The sequence below is a fragment of the Vipera ursinii genome (assembly GCF_947247035.1).
Source record: "Vipera ursinii genome assembly, chromosome: Z".
Lineage (NCBI taxonomy): Eukaryota > Metazoa > Chordata > Lepidosauria > Squamata > Viperidae > Vipera > Vipera ursinii.
Genome location: NC_139517.1, coordinates 54,865,313 through 54,881,148, shown reverse-complemented (window position 1 = coordinate 54,881,148; position 15,836 = coordinate 54,865,313). Strand labels below are relative to the sequence as shown.

General features: G+C 42.6%; 1 protein-coding gene across 2 annotated transcripts in view; it reads right to left on the bottom strand.

Moving 5' to 3' along the window:
• Nucleotides 1-8,331: 8,331 nt before the first annotated feature.
• The window catches only part of NR4A3 (nuclear receptor subfamily 4 group A member 3), a 51,656-nt gene continuing 44,151 nt past the window's right edge, over nt 8,332-15,836 (bottom strand). The window contains exon 8 of one of the 2 annotated variants that reach the window (XM_083377108.1): nt 8,332-10,839. In XM_083377108.1, the coding sequence (XP_083233234.1) occupies nt 10,577-10,839 (263 nt within the window). In that variant the 3' untranslated portion in view covers nt 8,332-10,576. The remainder of the gene's footprint in view (nt 10,840-15,836) is intronic. The other variant, XM_083377109.1, reaches the window with a different exon arrangement.

Genomic DNA, 15,836 nt, shown 5'->3' with positions numbered 1-15,836 from the left:
AGGCTGGTTTGCGGCCTACGAGACACGAGGCTGGAAGAGCGGCTGGTCGCCAAAGACGAAGTCTCGCTCCAGGATGCCCAGGACGCCATCCTGGCCCACGAAGCCGCTGTCTGTTGTAGCTGCCGCCCCCGAGAAGAGATCCACGAGCTGCACCCGGAGGAATCACCATTAAGAGGTACTGGGGCCCCGATTCAAGTACGAATTGGCTATGTTGAGAGCCGGCTGGCCATCCACCACACGGGTAGCCGCCAGCTGCTCAAATCAAAAATTAAATTAACAATCCGCTTGCAGGGCGTCCCCTTCAGCATGGAGCTTGACTCCGGATCAGTGGTCTCTGTCATTTCGGATGAGACCCTTAACTATATTAACAGCTGGAGCAAGCAGCGGATTCAATTATGGCCCTCAAATTTAGCCCTGACTGACTTCCAAAACTCGCCAGTCAAGGTAAAGGGGGAGGCCACCATTTCCGTGGGGTTTAAGAGTCACGAAGAGCACCTGGAGGTCATAGTGGTAGAGGGCCGGAGAGCCAGCCTAGTCGGCCTAGACTGGTTTGAGGCCCTGGGAATCACAGTCTCTGGGATCCACTGGATCCAGGGGGAATCCATCAAGGCCGTCTGCAAGGAGTTCGCAGACGTCTTCGATGGGACGCTGGGTAGGTACACAGGGCCCCCCATCTCATTCAAGTTAAACCCAAACATTTCCCCCGTTAGGGTCAGGCCGCGGCGAGTCCCCTTCATGCTCAAGCACAAGATCGAGTGTGAACTGGACAAGCTGGTGGCCCAGGAAATCTTAGAGCCCATAGATGGGGGAGAGTGGGAGACCCCGATAGTCACTCCACTAAAGGCCAACGGGGAGGTGAGGATCTGCGCCGACTACAAGTGTTCGGTGAACCGCGCCCTAAACCCGCACGCTTACCCGGTCCCCACGGTCAGCCACGTTCTCGCTTCCCTCCAAGGCAGTGCCATCTTTGCAAGGCTCGATCTTGCACAGGCGTACCAACAGCTCATGGTTACCAGGGCAATGGCTGACACTCAGACGATAGTGACTCACAGGGGAGCATTCAGGGTAAATAGGCTGCAGTTTGGGATCAGTGTAGCTCTGGGCATCTTTCAGGAGATCATGGAGAAATCTCTCAGAGGCATTCCAGGAGTCTGCCCTTATTTTGATGACGTCCTGATCGCACGAGCATCAGCAGAAGAGCTGGCAGGTAGGCTGAGGGAGGTACTATCCAGGCTGCGCACTGCTGGCCTCAAACTGAAGAGGGAAAAGTGCAGCATTTGTGTTCCTTCCACTGAGTTTCTGGGATTCAGGGTAGATGCCAAGGGGATCCACCCCACAGAGTCCAAGATAAAGGCAATCAAACTGGCACCCACTCCCAAGAACAAGGCAGAGCTACAGGCATTCCTGGGCCTGCTCAACTTCTATTACACCTTCCTGCCCCACAAGGCAGCCATTGCAGAACCACTTCACAGGTTAGTGGACAAGAAGGCAGCATGGGTCTGGACTTCCGTCCACGATCAAAGTTTCAGAGCTTTAAAAGCACTACTGTCTGACAAGCCCACAGTAACACACTTCATCGAAACAAAGCCCATATGCATCGCGTGCGATGCATCCCCTTATGGCGTGGGTGCAGTACTAAGTCACCTCGAGCCTAATGGGGCTCAAGTTCCAATAGCCTACTATTCCAGGACGCTGTCTGGAGCAGAGAGGAACTACGCCCAAATAGATAGGGAAGCCCTGGCAATCGTGGCAGGGATTAAGAAGTTCCACGATTATCTGTATGGCAGGGAGTTCACCGTCTACACAGACCACAAACCACTGCTAGGCCTGTTCACAATGGACAAGCAGACCCCCCCAAATACTATCTCCCAGAATGCTCTGGTGGTCCATCTTCCTTGCAGCTTACAATTGCAAGCTGGTGCACAAGCCAGGGAAGGAGATGGGCCACGCAGACGGCCTAAGTAGGCTACCCATAGACACCACTGAACCAGACCCGGCACCAGCAACACAGATCCTAGCTCTGCAGGAACTACCAGAATGTCCAGTACATGCCAAGGACATTGCAACCAGCACAGCCTCTGACAACATCATGAGCAGGGTACACTCATGGGTTTGCACTGGGTGGCAGGACAAGTCCCCAGGGCCCGAATTCCAGGCCTACTTTACCAGGCGACACGAGCTCTCCATGCACAGGGGTTGCCTCCTTTGGGGAAGCAGGGTCATCATTCCCACAGCAGTCCGGGCCAGGGTACTAGAATCCTTACATGAGGGACATCCGGGTGTAGTTAGGATGAAGGCACTGGCCAGAAGCTACCTCTGGTGGCCAGGGCTGGACAAGGACATTGAGGAATGGGTCAAGGCCTGTTACACATGCCAGAGATCCAGGCCAGAAATGCCCCACGCCCCAGTACACAGGTAGGAGGCCACACACACACCCTGGTCCCGCATTCACATCGACTATGCGGGGCCTTTCCAGGGCCAACAGTTCTTAGTGGTAGTGGACAGCCACTCTAAGTGGCTGGAGGTAGTCCCTGTTCCCAACATGACCTCAGCAAGGACAATCCAGGTGCTCAGGGACCTCTTTGCCACACACGGCCTCCCCGACGTAATTGTGTCTGATAATGGGCCTCAGTTTACTGCTAATGATTTCCAGGTGTTCTTGAAGGTGAATTGGATTAGGATGAAGGCACTGGCCAGAAGCTACCTCTGGTGGCCAGGGCTGGACAAGGACATTGAGGAACGGGTCAAGGCCTGTTACACATGCCAGAGATCCAGGTCAGAAATGCCCCACGCCCCAGTACACAGGTAGGAGGCCACACACACACCCTGGTCCCGCATTCACATCGACTATGTGGGGCCTTTCCAGGGCCAATTGTTGTTAGTGGTAGTGGACAGCCACTCTAAGTGGCTGGAGGTAGTCCCCGTTCCCAACATGACCTCAGCAAGGACAATCCAGGTGCTCAGGGACCTCTTTGCCACACATGGCCTCCCCGACGTAATTGTGTCTGATAACGGGCCTCAGTTTACTGCTAATGATTTCCAGGCGTTCTTGAAGGCGAATTGGATTAGACACGCCACCTCCGCGCCCTTCCACCTATCGACTAACGGGCAAGCTGAATGGATGGTAAGGACGACCAAGGACGCACTCCAGCACATCATTAGCGGGGACTGGCATCACAGACTGGTGAAATTTCTGCTCGCCCAACACACCACACCATGCGTTGCCACCCGGAAGAGCCCAGCAGAACTACGATGGGGACAGCGCCTCATCACCAAGCTTGACCATTTGCACCCTGACCAAGTGGCAGCAGAGACGGACAGGCCCGCATCACACAGGGTACTCAATGTGGGGGACCTGGTTTGGACAAGGAACTATGGGGCAGGACATCCATGGATTCCAGGGATCGTGGTTGAAAAAACTGGGCCTCTCTCTTACATCGTGGGGGTGGAGGGGGATCGCCACATAAGGCGACATATCGACCAGCTCAGAGGAAGGGTCCCTGAGTGCATCACCCACGGCCAATGGAATAGCCACACCCCAAGGGAGGCCAGACCATCCGGAAATGACTCAGAACCAGAACTAGAGGAGGATGGCCTCCTGCAACAGACTCTACAGCAGCGGCAGGGCACCATAGGAGGCGGGAATCCGATGGCTGGACTCAACTCTGCACAGGGGCATCACGAGCCAGATGTTCCAGTTCAGGGTGAAGCCACACCCAGACAGTCCACCAGGCCCCACAGGACACCAGCATACTTAGCGGACTATGTTTGCAAGTAACCACACAGTAGCTGCATATGTAGTGGCACACATTGTATATAGTTATGCATGTACGTAGTTGTAAGATGGTTCTTCCCTAAGGGGGGAGGGGTGTTATGTATCCAGATGCAGGCAGCTGCATAGCAACAGCCACCAGGGGGCGTTGGCCTGGACGGTTTTGGCGGGAAACCTAGTTTCAGTGGGAAACCTAGGGCCAACCTGGCTAGGTATTTAAGAAGGCCAGGTAGCCCTTGTTCTCCAGTACGCACCCCCCTCACAATAAAGAGCTGAACACGTACTCCGGCTGGCGTCTCTTCCTTGCGTTGGACCCACTACATTACAATCCCTATCTTTTCTATAATTATTATTATGTTTATTGCACAGTCAGCCAGATATTCAGACTGGATTTGGTGTTTTATCCATATATTGAATAAAACAAATAAAATTTGTCAATGCTGGTGATATTCAAGTGCTGCTCCAGTTGTTTTGGGATTAAGCACCAAAGCCATCTATAACTATTGGTACTAGCTTTTCTTTCTTTTGTATGGTTGTTCTATTTCTATTTGCAAGTCTTTGTATTTTGTTGTCTTCTTCACTTCCTGTTCTTCTATTGTGCAATCTATAGATATTGCCACATCTGCTATCCAGACATTTTTCTTTTTATTTTTGACAATTGTTAAATCTGGGGTGTTGTGTAACAGTCTGTTTTTAAATTCTAGAATCCCAGAGCACTTTATTTTTTTCATTTTCTATTACTTTCTCTATTTTATGGTCCCACCAATTCATATTTGCTGGTAAAAGATATTTCTTGTAGATCTTCCAATGCAGCATTTTTGCTACTTTGTCATGCCATTATTTGTATTAGAAATGTGCAATCTTCTTGCAGCAGCTCACCAGTAGGTCAACTGTTTCTCCAACTTCTTTGCAGAGATGGCACTTGCTATCTGTTGCTGTCTTTTCAATTCAGGCTTTATATAAATTTTTTTCTTAAGGCTTGGTCTTGTGTAGCCAGAATTAACCTATCTCTCTCTTCCTTCAAGGGACGTGGTGGCTCAGTGGGTTAGGACGCTGAGCTTGTCAATCAGAAGGTCGGCAGTTTGGTGGGTTGAATCCTGAGTGAGCGCCTGTTACTCGTCCCAGTTTCTGCCAACCTAGCAGTTCAAAAGCATGTAAAAAAATGCAAGTAGAAAAATAGGGACCACTACGGTGGGAAGGTAACAGCATTCCGTGCACCTTTGGTGTCTAGTTATGCCGGCCACATGATCATGGAGACATCTTTGGACAAATGCTGGCTCTTCGGCTTTGAAACGGAGATGAGCACCGGCCCCTAGAGTCAGAAATGACTAGCATGCATGTGCGGGGGAAACTTTGCTCTTCCTTCAACTCTTCTGCTCTTACCCCCTGCCAGGTCTTCTTATTATCTGCTTTACCTGGTATTTTTAAATTGTAGTAGCCATGTAATACTTTATCTACCCATGCCTCTTTCCAGTTCATTTGGTTCTTTTTGTGGGTTAGGTTGGTCTCTTCAGTATTCAGTATTCAGTGCATCTTCTTCACTGTCCTTCACTGTCCTATGCCCTTTTTATTTCTTCAACCATCTAATGTACTTCCAACTTTCCACACCCAATTGTTCATTGTATGTTGTAACTTCCAACAAATCTTTGTTGGTCTTCTCTGCACGCTTTTAGAATCTCAATGTCTTTATTTTTTAGCTTGGTGACCAAAACTGGATGCAGTATTCCAAGTATGGTTTTACCAGTGCAGTAAAAAGTAGTATTAACATTTCACATGATATCATCTGATGATTATAGGTTATCTAGAAAGCTGGAAATTATTCCCTTCCTTGTGCTACTCTTGACCTACCTTCTCTTCCAACAAGTAGTTGTTTAGTCTCTCCTTTCTTGCCTGTGTGGTTGACAGCTACCACTAACGTGTATAAAGAATTTTACATGAAAAATGTAGTTGAGGTCTATATTTGATTCAGATCTATAGAGACTCTGGTGGTTTAGGAAAAAGTGTTCAAGACTGCAGCACATTGATTTGATTAATGCTATAGCTAATTATTGAAACTTAAGGTCATTCTGCAAGTCCCTTCACTAATTTTCCTAACTACCTCTTACTTTCTTGGTAATGATTGCAGTCCTCAACACTTTAATAGCTGGAAGTCTCACTAAATTAATGAATTACTTCTCAGGTACAATGAACTGTTAAAACTGGTTTATATAGGGATATAGATTTTAATTTTCAAGCCTTGTAGTAACAAATAGTAGAATCTGAATCCATACTTTCCCCTCAGTTTAACAAAAAATGTGAGCAATATTTTACAATGAGTTTTGCTGCTTATTGTTTCAAACAATATTATATGCTTATTATGCAATCATAATAATAGAAATGAGTGTTAAATAACATTTTCAGTTAATTTTTGACATCCATGTATTTATATAGACAATACTATTGCTTACTGTAAAATAGCAGAAAGATACCCTTCTGTTTGGAAATTAGAAATATTTCTTAGTTGTATTAGATATTTTCATTTCTAGTTTCATATGTAATAACAGGTAGTAAATTGATGCTGAATTATTTATATGTTTCATCAGGAGACCATTTTGTTTGTTTTTAGAAGACTATTCATTCAGAAAGAATCTGTAGCAACAGAATAACGTGTTGGGCAGTTTAATTCTAGAATAGGAGCATCATATCTGGGCTGCAAAATTGGCAGCAAAGCATTGCTTGTTTGCTGCATCTTTTTGTAGCCATCACCCAGATTTTTCCTGTTAAGTTTGTATACATTTAATGTAGAAAAACTAAGAACTTAAAAAAAAACAACAACCTCAAAATGCTTGAGTATCTAAATGGTCAGTTTAATCTTTAAATGGTCAGTTTTGCTGCTTTTACTCTGTTACTTCTACTACTTCACAGAATATTACATGTTTATTAAACAAAACTGCACAATCACAATGTATTTCAGGCTTGTAAATCTCATAGCAGTTGGCAGATTGTCCATATTCACAAATCAAATGTACTTGTGATTTGACCCTCCTCCCCTTTAAAAGAAATTAGAAACATATCATATCCACTCTAAGACAACCAAAGTAGCATAATTTGTTTGGTGCAATTTTTGTTTTGTTTTTCTGTGCTGAAACTACTCATATGCTGCACTTATGTAGCTTGCCTGAAAACCCTCCCCCCAAAATAAGCCATAGGTTATTCCTTGAACCTATTTGGATTAAAGCTTAAAATACAATAACCAACCACATTATAAGAAACCACTGATACTTCCACAAAGAAAAAGCACACATTGCTTCTATATTGGATACTTTCAATTACTATGAAAGGTGAAGAGCTAGGCTAATAAAACATCTATTTATAAAGTAAGGTTTTTTAAAAAATTGTTGCATGACAATATGGATTTTTTTTTCTTTATAGGTTTAGTAGTAAGCATAGCCAGAGAATGGATAGCGGTTCTACTTTTCACTTTTCTAAACAAGCTGTCAAGCTTCCAATGGATGACTTTAGGCAATTTCTCCTCCTCCATGATGGAATCTTCCCCGACTCTTCATCAGCCTGTCTCCCAGGTTTGGAGACAGTGATAGTTTGCAAAGTTGGTGGATTTCAGCTTGATGTCAAGCTTCTGATGGATGAATTCTTCAAAGAACTCTGAGGCATTGTTTACCTTGAAAGTCTTTATTAGAGCAACATAACATCGGCAATACTTGGTTAAAGCCAAAATTTGGATTCCCCTCCCCTGAGCACAATATTATTAAAGCATAGTTCCCTCCTTTGCAACATCATAAATCACATTCTCCAATTAGTTTGAAAGGTAAGTTTTCCCTCCTTAGCTTAACCCACCAATTCTTATCGCCTCTTATTACATAACCTTGAAAGTGTTTGGCGGTTATGTTATTATGTCTAACTAATCCCCCATGCATATTCTTCCTTCCCCCTCCCATCTTCATCTAACTCTAACTCTAAAAGTGATACACAGTAGAAATATAAAATAGCTGCTTCTTCATCTTTTGTCAAAGCAAGAACATCTGATGTTAGCAGCGTTGACACAAGCAGTTGCGCTTATCAACATTCATTTTTTTAAGGATTTCTAATATCTCCTTTTAATATGAGAATATGTTTATTCTTAGTGTTTTATGCTCTTAACAGTTCATATGAAACGTTAACATGAGTAAACATATTCAACACATTTGCCCATGGGTAAAATGCCACTGATTTTTTCATTTTCATTTAGTGTACAAGTGAATTTCTTTCAATCCTGCAGATGAATACAAGTTCATACTCTCTTTCATATATGCATACAGTGCTGTTTGAAAAGCAGAGGAACTTTTGATCCTGTTCTTAATCTGAAATTAAAACAAAGTACTCATTGTAAAGATGTAAAATGTTTGATTTTAGACCAAGAGACAAAGCTCCTTCAAGCTGTGGACTTTAAAAAATAATTCATTAGCTTTCTTTCTTTCTTTCCATGTTTTATCAGTAACAATAAAAGCACAAACATTTTTATTAATTAAAAAATAGAAGATTCCATCATTAACAGGGATGATTCTCATAATGACATTAAAAAACCTATTAAATGGTTATATGAAATCTAACAAGGTATTCTAAAATTGTGCAAGTACAAAACAGAATGTTAAAAAACTTCTTTTGCATAAAGAGAATGTAGAGAAAACATTTTGAAACAATAAGATACTTTTTTTGGAAACCCAACTTTGCGATAAGCTATGAATCTTCGTCCTGTAGTACTTGATGGCATTCTACAAGAATAAGAATAAAACATAAACATATTGTATGTCAAAAATGCCTATTAATTCTAGGAAGATAAGGATTACACCTTCTGCACAATTGGCAAGAAAATGTATATGCCTTTTAAAATCTAGTGAGGTGATGTACATAATATGTACAAAAATTCAAATAAATTTAAAAACGCTTTGAGAGTTAGGCAAGTATGATCAACCTACAAGAAAAATCAGGGTCCTCTGATGTTTAATTCTGCTACTGTGTTTTCACATAAATCATATGTCAATACAAAAAAGCAATATTTTTTAAATATTATCTACAGGTAAATTAAAAATACTAGCTACAGTATAATGTTTAGAAGCTGTTTTTGTTACTGACAATATTATCTGGATAAAAGAATAACATTTCCTCAAAGTAACACTTTGAAACAAATTTAATGAGAAAATATCAGGGAACTTTCAGATAACTAGACAATATATTGATATCTAGTTCATGCCTGCTGCAGCTATTAGGCAGTTATTTTGATATCTGAGTGTATAATTTAATTTCCATATAACCAGCATAGTTTTTAAAAAAGACAAAATTATTGTAGACTTTTCAAATACTGGGATATCAGAGCAACATTCAATAAGTGATCTTTTTCTGTAGCAAAATGACTAAAGACTTGATACAGTGCATATATATCCTTTTTTTGTTGACAGAATAAAAATGTTTTAATATTAAAATTAATGAAACATGAACAAATATTTAAATATCAAAGTGCTAAATTTTACTGCCTTAAAGGTCACTGCAAATACATGGTAAGATCAGGTTTACTTGTGAAAGACATACTACATATTTAATTGGTTAACAGAAAGGTCACATAGGTGTGTGTATGTGTATGAGACTACCCAAACCCATTATATAATTGACTTGCTGTGAGTACACTAATTCATCTTCGTTGTAACAGGCTCCCATGAGCTGGCAGTCATTGCAATAAATAGAGGCAAGCCTTTACAATATGTCATGCATACAAATATTTATACAAATAAAGACACTGTGCAACAAATTATTTCATATTAATATGGCATAACAATAACCATATTAAAAACATACATACATGGAATGTTTAAAATGCAGCTCAATAAACCTTTCATAGCATTTACATTCAGACTATTTCTACAAAAAATTTTTCATCCAAATCTATTACTAATTCACTAAGCACAGTTCTAGCCTTACTATGTCCATGTTAATCCTGCCTACTTCAGATGTTCTGCATTGTTATTTACCTAATCAGCCAAGGAATAAGCATATGATTTTTGCTTAATGCCTTGCTGTCAACATATGTCTGAAGAATTTTGTCATAGAAATTAGTGCATGTAATAAAGCCAGTTTTTTCCGTTTTATTTCACCTCTGTTTTTGATTAAATTAAATTATAGCTCATAAACAAGACTTAGCAAAGATAGCACCTTAAAATTGCACTTGAACATCAGAGCTAACAGCTATTATCATTTTCCTATATTTTATTTATGAAATCATGGATGAACTTTATTAAGGGAAAAAGAGAGAGAGAAAAAATAATTTATGTGAAGAAAATAAAGTCTGATATGAGTATGTTAAAGATATAAATTAATAAAATATATGCTATTGAAATCAGTTATTTGTTATTAGTCTTGTTTTCAAACACATTGCAGTGACACAGTATTTTAAATGGTGCATACCCTTACATTTTACTGATTTCCCCCCCCCCCAGGATTTGAAGCCTGAGCTGCCACAATTTTCTTCCCATCACATGAGAACTATGATACTATGGAAATAGCTTTTATACAGTTAATATTAACATCTTTTTCTGGCTGAAGTAGCATCATTAAAAGGTGCCATTAAAAAACAAATCTGCATTTAATTTTTCTATTCTATAATTCCCATTTCCAAGACTGTAAATTATATCTTAAACCTCAGTTTGCAAAGACATATATTGGGAAAAGTCCATATATATGATTAGGGCTGGGATTACTTCTTGCCTCACTTAACAAAAGCAGCATTGTTATGCCTGCTTTGGTAAGTAGTTGCCTTTCACAAGGGAAACTTGACTTTCAGAATGGTAAGGTATCCAGAAATAGTTTGTCAATAATGGAAGGAGGTGGCACTAAATCTTCCAATTTCAGATAAAAGATCCGCTGTAGTCCTAATGTGCAGACTGCATGCAAATCAGTGAGAACACCAAGAACTTTAGATTCTGCAGACTCAATGCGTTGTTTTTTGCTCTGACAGTTGAAGGCCAAGTGATCTTTCAAGCTGCCCATGATTTTGTTGCATAGCTCATGCACTTTCTTTGGTTCTTTTAATCCATGACGGTCTGCAAAGCAATAACAGACAAAGAATTCAATATCCACTTTATGGGAATGGGTGTGTTAGTGATTAATTATAAAAAAAGTACTAATGTAACCATTCTGTAATCCAGTATGTGAATGCAAATAGAAGTTGTGCACTGTATATCTAAATTCAGTGAAAAATATAATGCGAGCTGATCCCAATCTTATAGCTACACTCAAGCATAATACTTTATTTTCCAGTCAGAGACTAAAACAGTTATAAGAGCACAGCATTCTAAATGGTGTACACCCTTACATTTCACTGAAATTATTTTTGCCCAGGATTTGAGGCCTGAGCTTTCACAGATGTTTTGGAGATTTCTTAGCTTCCCTATGGTTGTGGATGCTCAATATCTATGGCAACCATTATTTATTCACTGGATTCAAAGGGAGATCAATATCCATTGCTGGCTCCATCAGTGCAAGGCCTGGAATTCCAGCAGGAATTCGCAGATGCTCTTCTAAGAAAATATAGACAGCTCAGCCAATCTTTGTTATTTGGATTACTTTGTAGTTTTTCAGCATATTTACTTTTTAAAAGGGGTTAGAAATTAAAATACTTTAAATGTTAACTATTTTATGACTTAGAATAAATTATTATATTTAAGTACTGAAATATATGATGCTGTCTAGGTAAGATAATCCTAAAGCAGAGCTTTTCAACTTTTTCACCCATTGTACTACTTTTAAGATATGGCAACATCCGAGTACCACCAGTCATTTAGCTCCAGCCATCTCTCACTTAGACCTGTGCGGTGCTGCAACTGGTTCAGCTCATTCCCCTCCCCTGCTACCACTTTTCTAGGATGGTTGCATACCACCTGCCAGGTGCCAATGTACCACAGGTGGTACCACTGGTTGAAAAGACCTGTCCTAAAGCATGCAAGCTATTTCCCAATATTCCACTTGTATTAGGTGTCTTAAGCAAGACATCTTGCTTAAGTTTGATTTTGGTTTTGGTAACATAATGTAAAGTCAGATTAGTTTACAGTGCTATCAACCAGGCCAAGTCTCCACCTAACCCAGCATTATTGCTATGACAAAGATCACCCTGATGGAAAGCACAGCTGTGCATACACCTCTCTTTTATAGTTACTTTCAATTTTCCAAGTAACTGGCATTCAGTAGTATATTGCATCTGCACAATTAGGCTTTTTACTGCCTGAGTTTAATTCCTAGCCTCACAGAACTATATTTCCCAAATACATTTTAAATGGAATTTCTGTGATGTACTCCAGTTTCATTGCTGGAGGCTTTCAAGAATGGACAACTGTTTGTCCAGGATGGTGTAAGGTCTCCAGCCTTGGGCAGGGGCTTGGATTAGAACACTGTTATATACTGGGTTCTGTGCTTGATTGAAGAGACGAGGCGAGTGAGTTCAGCAAGAATCATTCTTAATTTGCTTACAGGAACTGAACTGAGAAACAGGGCTGCGAATGCAGCTATTCATACCCTGGCCTCTAAGTGTTGGCCAATAGGTTTAAAGCAACCTATTGCTGCCCTAGAAGCAGCCAATGGAAGCGCTGGAGATGGGTTGTCTGAAGAGCTGGGAGCCATTAGCCAGCTTCCCTGCTTAAACAACCTTCCAGCAATTAACCCCACGTGATACCCTTTAGTAAGACAAAACCCAATACATTACACCCCTCCCCCCTAGAATGTACACACATTATAATAACAAAAGGAATGATTACAGCAATTACAAGGTTTACAAAGATACAAAAGTAGTAAGCAAAAGTACACATTTTTCCGTATTTTGCTAATACAGAGGCTGTCCTGTCTACCAGCAATTCAATGACACATACAACATTATAGCTCAGTTATTTTGGAACAAAATCTTGTAAATACGCAGGAGGCTTGCAAACCCTTGTGGAATGCCTGGGAGAGCCGGGCACTCACCAGTCTACCAGCTTGCCCGTCAGGCTGGGTAGACCAGGGTCCATGAGTTCAAGCGAGTCTGGCTGACTCGGAATTCTCTGGCTGGCCATTCCAGGTCGGCCCACCCCAGAGTCTAATCCTTCTGCAGAGTTAGCACAGCGGCTGTAGTGTTCTGGTTGACTTTCTCCATCAGGGGCCCCATGTTGCACTCTCGGGCTTTGCCCCTCTATGACCACCACCTCATTGCTCTGACTGCTTGGGACCTCAGAGCATCTGGATTGATTGGCCTGGATGCTGGTTTGAGGTCCGTGGATGGGACCTAGGATGAAGTCCTCGCTTTGTGGCTGTTCTGGAAAATGCTTCCTAAGCTGATCGATATGTCGATGAGCAACTCACCTGCCCTCTAGGCCCACTTCGTATGAGAGAGGGCCCAATGTAGTTCCAGGCCTACACCCTGTCACCCACTTGCAACCCCCTCGGGGGTCTTGGGCGAGAGGCCTCTGCTGCCACCCGGTCTGGGTGCAACCTGTCAAGTTTCATGATTAGTTGCCTCCCACAGTGCAGCTCTGCTGTGCTTTTGCCCGTTGCCGTGCACAGTGTGGAATGTTGGCAGAGCAAAAACTCGGCCAGTCTGTGGTGCCAGGCCCAGTCACTATGCGCTTCAGTGATTCTTTCATAGTGTGCACCATTCATTCAGCTTGCCCATTACTAGATGGATGAAATGGAGCCAATGTGGCATGCCTAATGAGGTTTGTCCTCATGAAAGCCTGAAATTCTGCCACAGTGAACTGGCCCCCATTATTTAACACTACGACGTTTGTTAGCCTGTGCATTGCAAAGAGTTTCCTAAGCACCTTGATGGTCCTAGCAGTAGTCTTATTTATGATTGGTATAACTTCCAGCCATTTAGAGTGGCTGTTGACCACTATAAGAAATAGCTGTCCCTGAAAGGGCCCAGCGAAGTCGATATGAATCCTTGACCAGGGTGTGTGTGCCTCCTCCCACCTATAAACAGGAGCATGTGGCATTTCAGGCCTAGACTGCTGACATGTGTAACACTCATGTACTTGAGCTTCAATGGCTTTATTTAATCCTGGCCACCATAAATAGCTTTGTGCCAAAGCTTTCATGTGAACAATACCCGGATGACCTTCATGAAGTGATTGCAACAGCCTGTCCTTTAATGAGGTGGGAACAATGACCCCGTTCCCCCATAGAATACAACCCTTATGAGCTGAGAGCTTGTCTCCTTGTGAAGTAGCTCTGGAACTCAGGTCCAGGGCTTTTTTCTAACCACCTGTGTGGACCCAAGATAGCACTCTGCTTAGAGTCTTGTCTGCCGCCATTTCTGTGGCTATATCCCCCGTGTGGAGGGGAAACTCTGGCAAGTCCTGAATGGACAAAACGTGGGCCACTGGGGCCGGATCTGGTTTGATTTGAGGCAGTGGAAGCCTGCTCAGGCCATCTGCATGGCCCATATCCTTGCTGGGTTTGTGAATTAGCTTAAAGCTGTATGCCGATAAAAAATGGACCATCTTAACATTCTAGGGGATAAGATGTGGGGTGTCTGTCTGTCTGTAGTGAACAACCCCAATAGCGGTTTATGGTCTGTGAAGACCATGAAGTCCCTGCCATACAAGTAGTTGTGGAATTTTTTTACTCCAGGTACTATGGCCAATGCCTCCTTATCAATTTGTGCATAATTATGCTCTGTGGGGGACAGTGTCCTGGAATAAAAAGCAATTGGGATTTGAGTCCCATTTCTCTCCAAGTGAGTTAGGATAGCCCCCACCCTGTATGGGGATGCATCACACGCAAAGCATACTGGCATCTATTCCTTAAAGTGAGTGATCATCAAAGTCATTTTAATTTTTATACATTGTGTGTTGTTTATAGCATTTTAATTGCCCTGTACACCGCCCTGAGTCGCAGAGGGGCGGTATATAAATCCAAATAAATAAATAAATAAATAAATAAATAAATAAATAAATAAATAAACTGACGGACAGTAGGGCCTTCAATTCCTGAAAGCTGCTTTCGTGAACACTAGTCCACTTCCACACAGTATTTTTGTCCAAGAGCCGGTGTAATGGCTCTGCCACTGTGGCCTTGTTAGGAAGGAATGCATGGTAAAAATTTAGGAGGCCTAGGAATGCCTGAAGCTCTCCCTTCATTTTGGGGCTGGGTGCCATCTGAATGGCTTTCACTTTTGACTCAGCAGGGTGGATGCCATTGGCATCGATACGGAAACCCAAGAACTCAGTTGAAGAGACTCCAATACTACACTTATTCTTGTTAAGCTTAAGGCCTGCTTCATGCAGCCTTTGAAGGAAGGCTCTAAGCCTCCTTGACAGCACCTCAGTGGACTCACTGGTGATGAGCACGTCATTGAAATAGGGGCAAACCCCTGGAATGCCCTTGAGTGTTCACTCCATAATGCCCTGAAAAATGCCAGGGGCTATGCTGACCCCAAATTGCAGGCATTTTACTTTAAACACCCCCCTGTGGGTTACAATTGTCAATGCCGCAGCTGTGGCCTCATCCACAGGAAGCTGTTGGTAGGCCTGAGCCAAATCTAATTTTGCAAAAATTGTACCACCTTGCAAGGATGGCAGGATATGGCTTACTACTGGTACTGGGTACGCCTGCTGTTTGAGTGCACGATTAATTGTGCATTTGTAATCAGCACAGATACTGACCTCCCCATTGGCTTTAGTGTCATGATGATTGGGGTCTCCCATTCACCCCCATCTATGGGCTGAAGTACCCCCTATTCTACGAGTTTATCTAACTCAGTGTCTATCTTGTGTTTAAGAGCAAATGGCACTCTATGAGGTTTAATCCTGACCGGCACTACAGTAGGATCTAGTTTAAATGTTATTGGCAGGCCCGTGTATGTCCTCAGACCTGAGTCAAACACATCTGCGAATTCCTCGCATAGTGATGCTACACTTGCGACTTGCGTCCGGTTGATTCTGGTTACTTGGATGCCTAGTGCATCAAACTAGTCAAGCCCGATCAGGCTTGTTCACTGACCCCCTATTACAACAACGTCCAGGTGCCCCTTAAATTTGACAGCCAGTGTGGCTTCACCCTTGACTGTGAC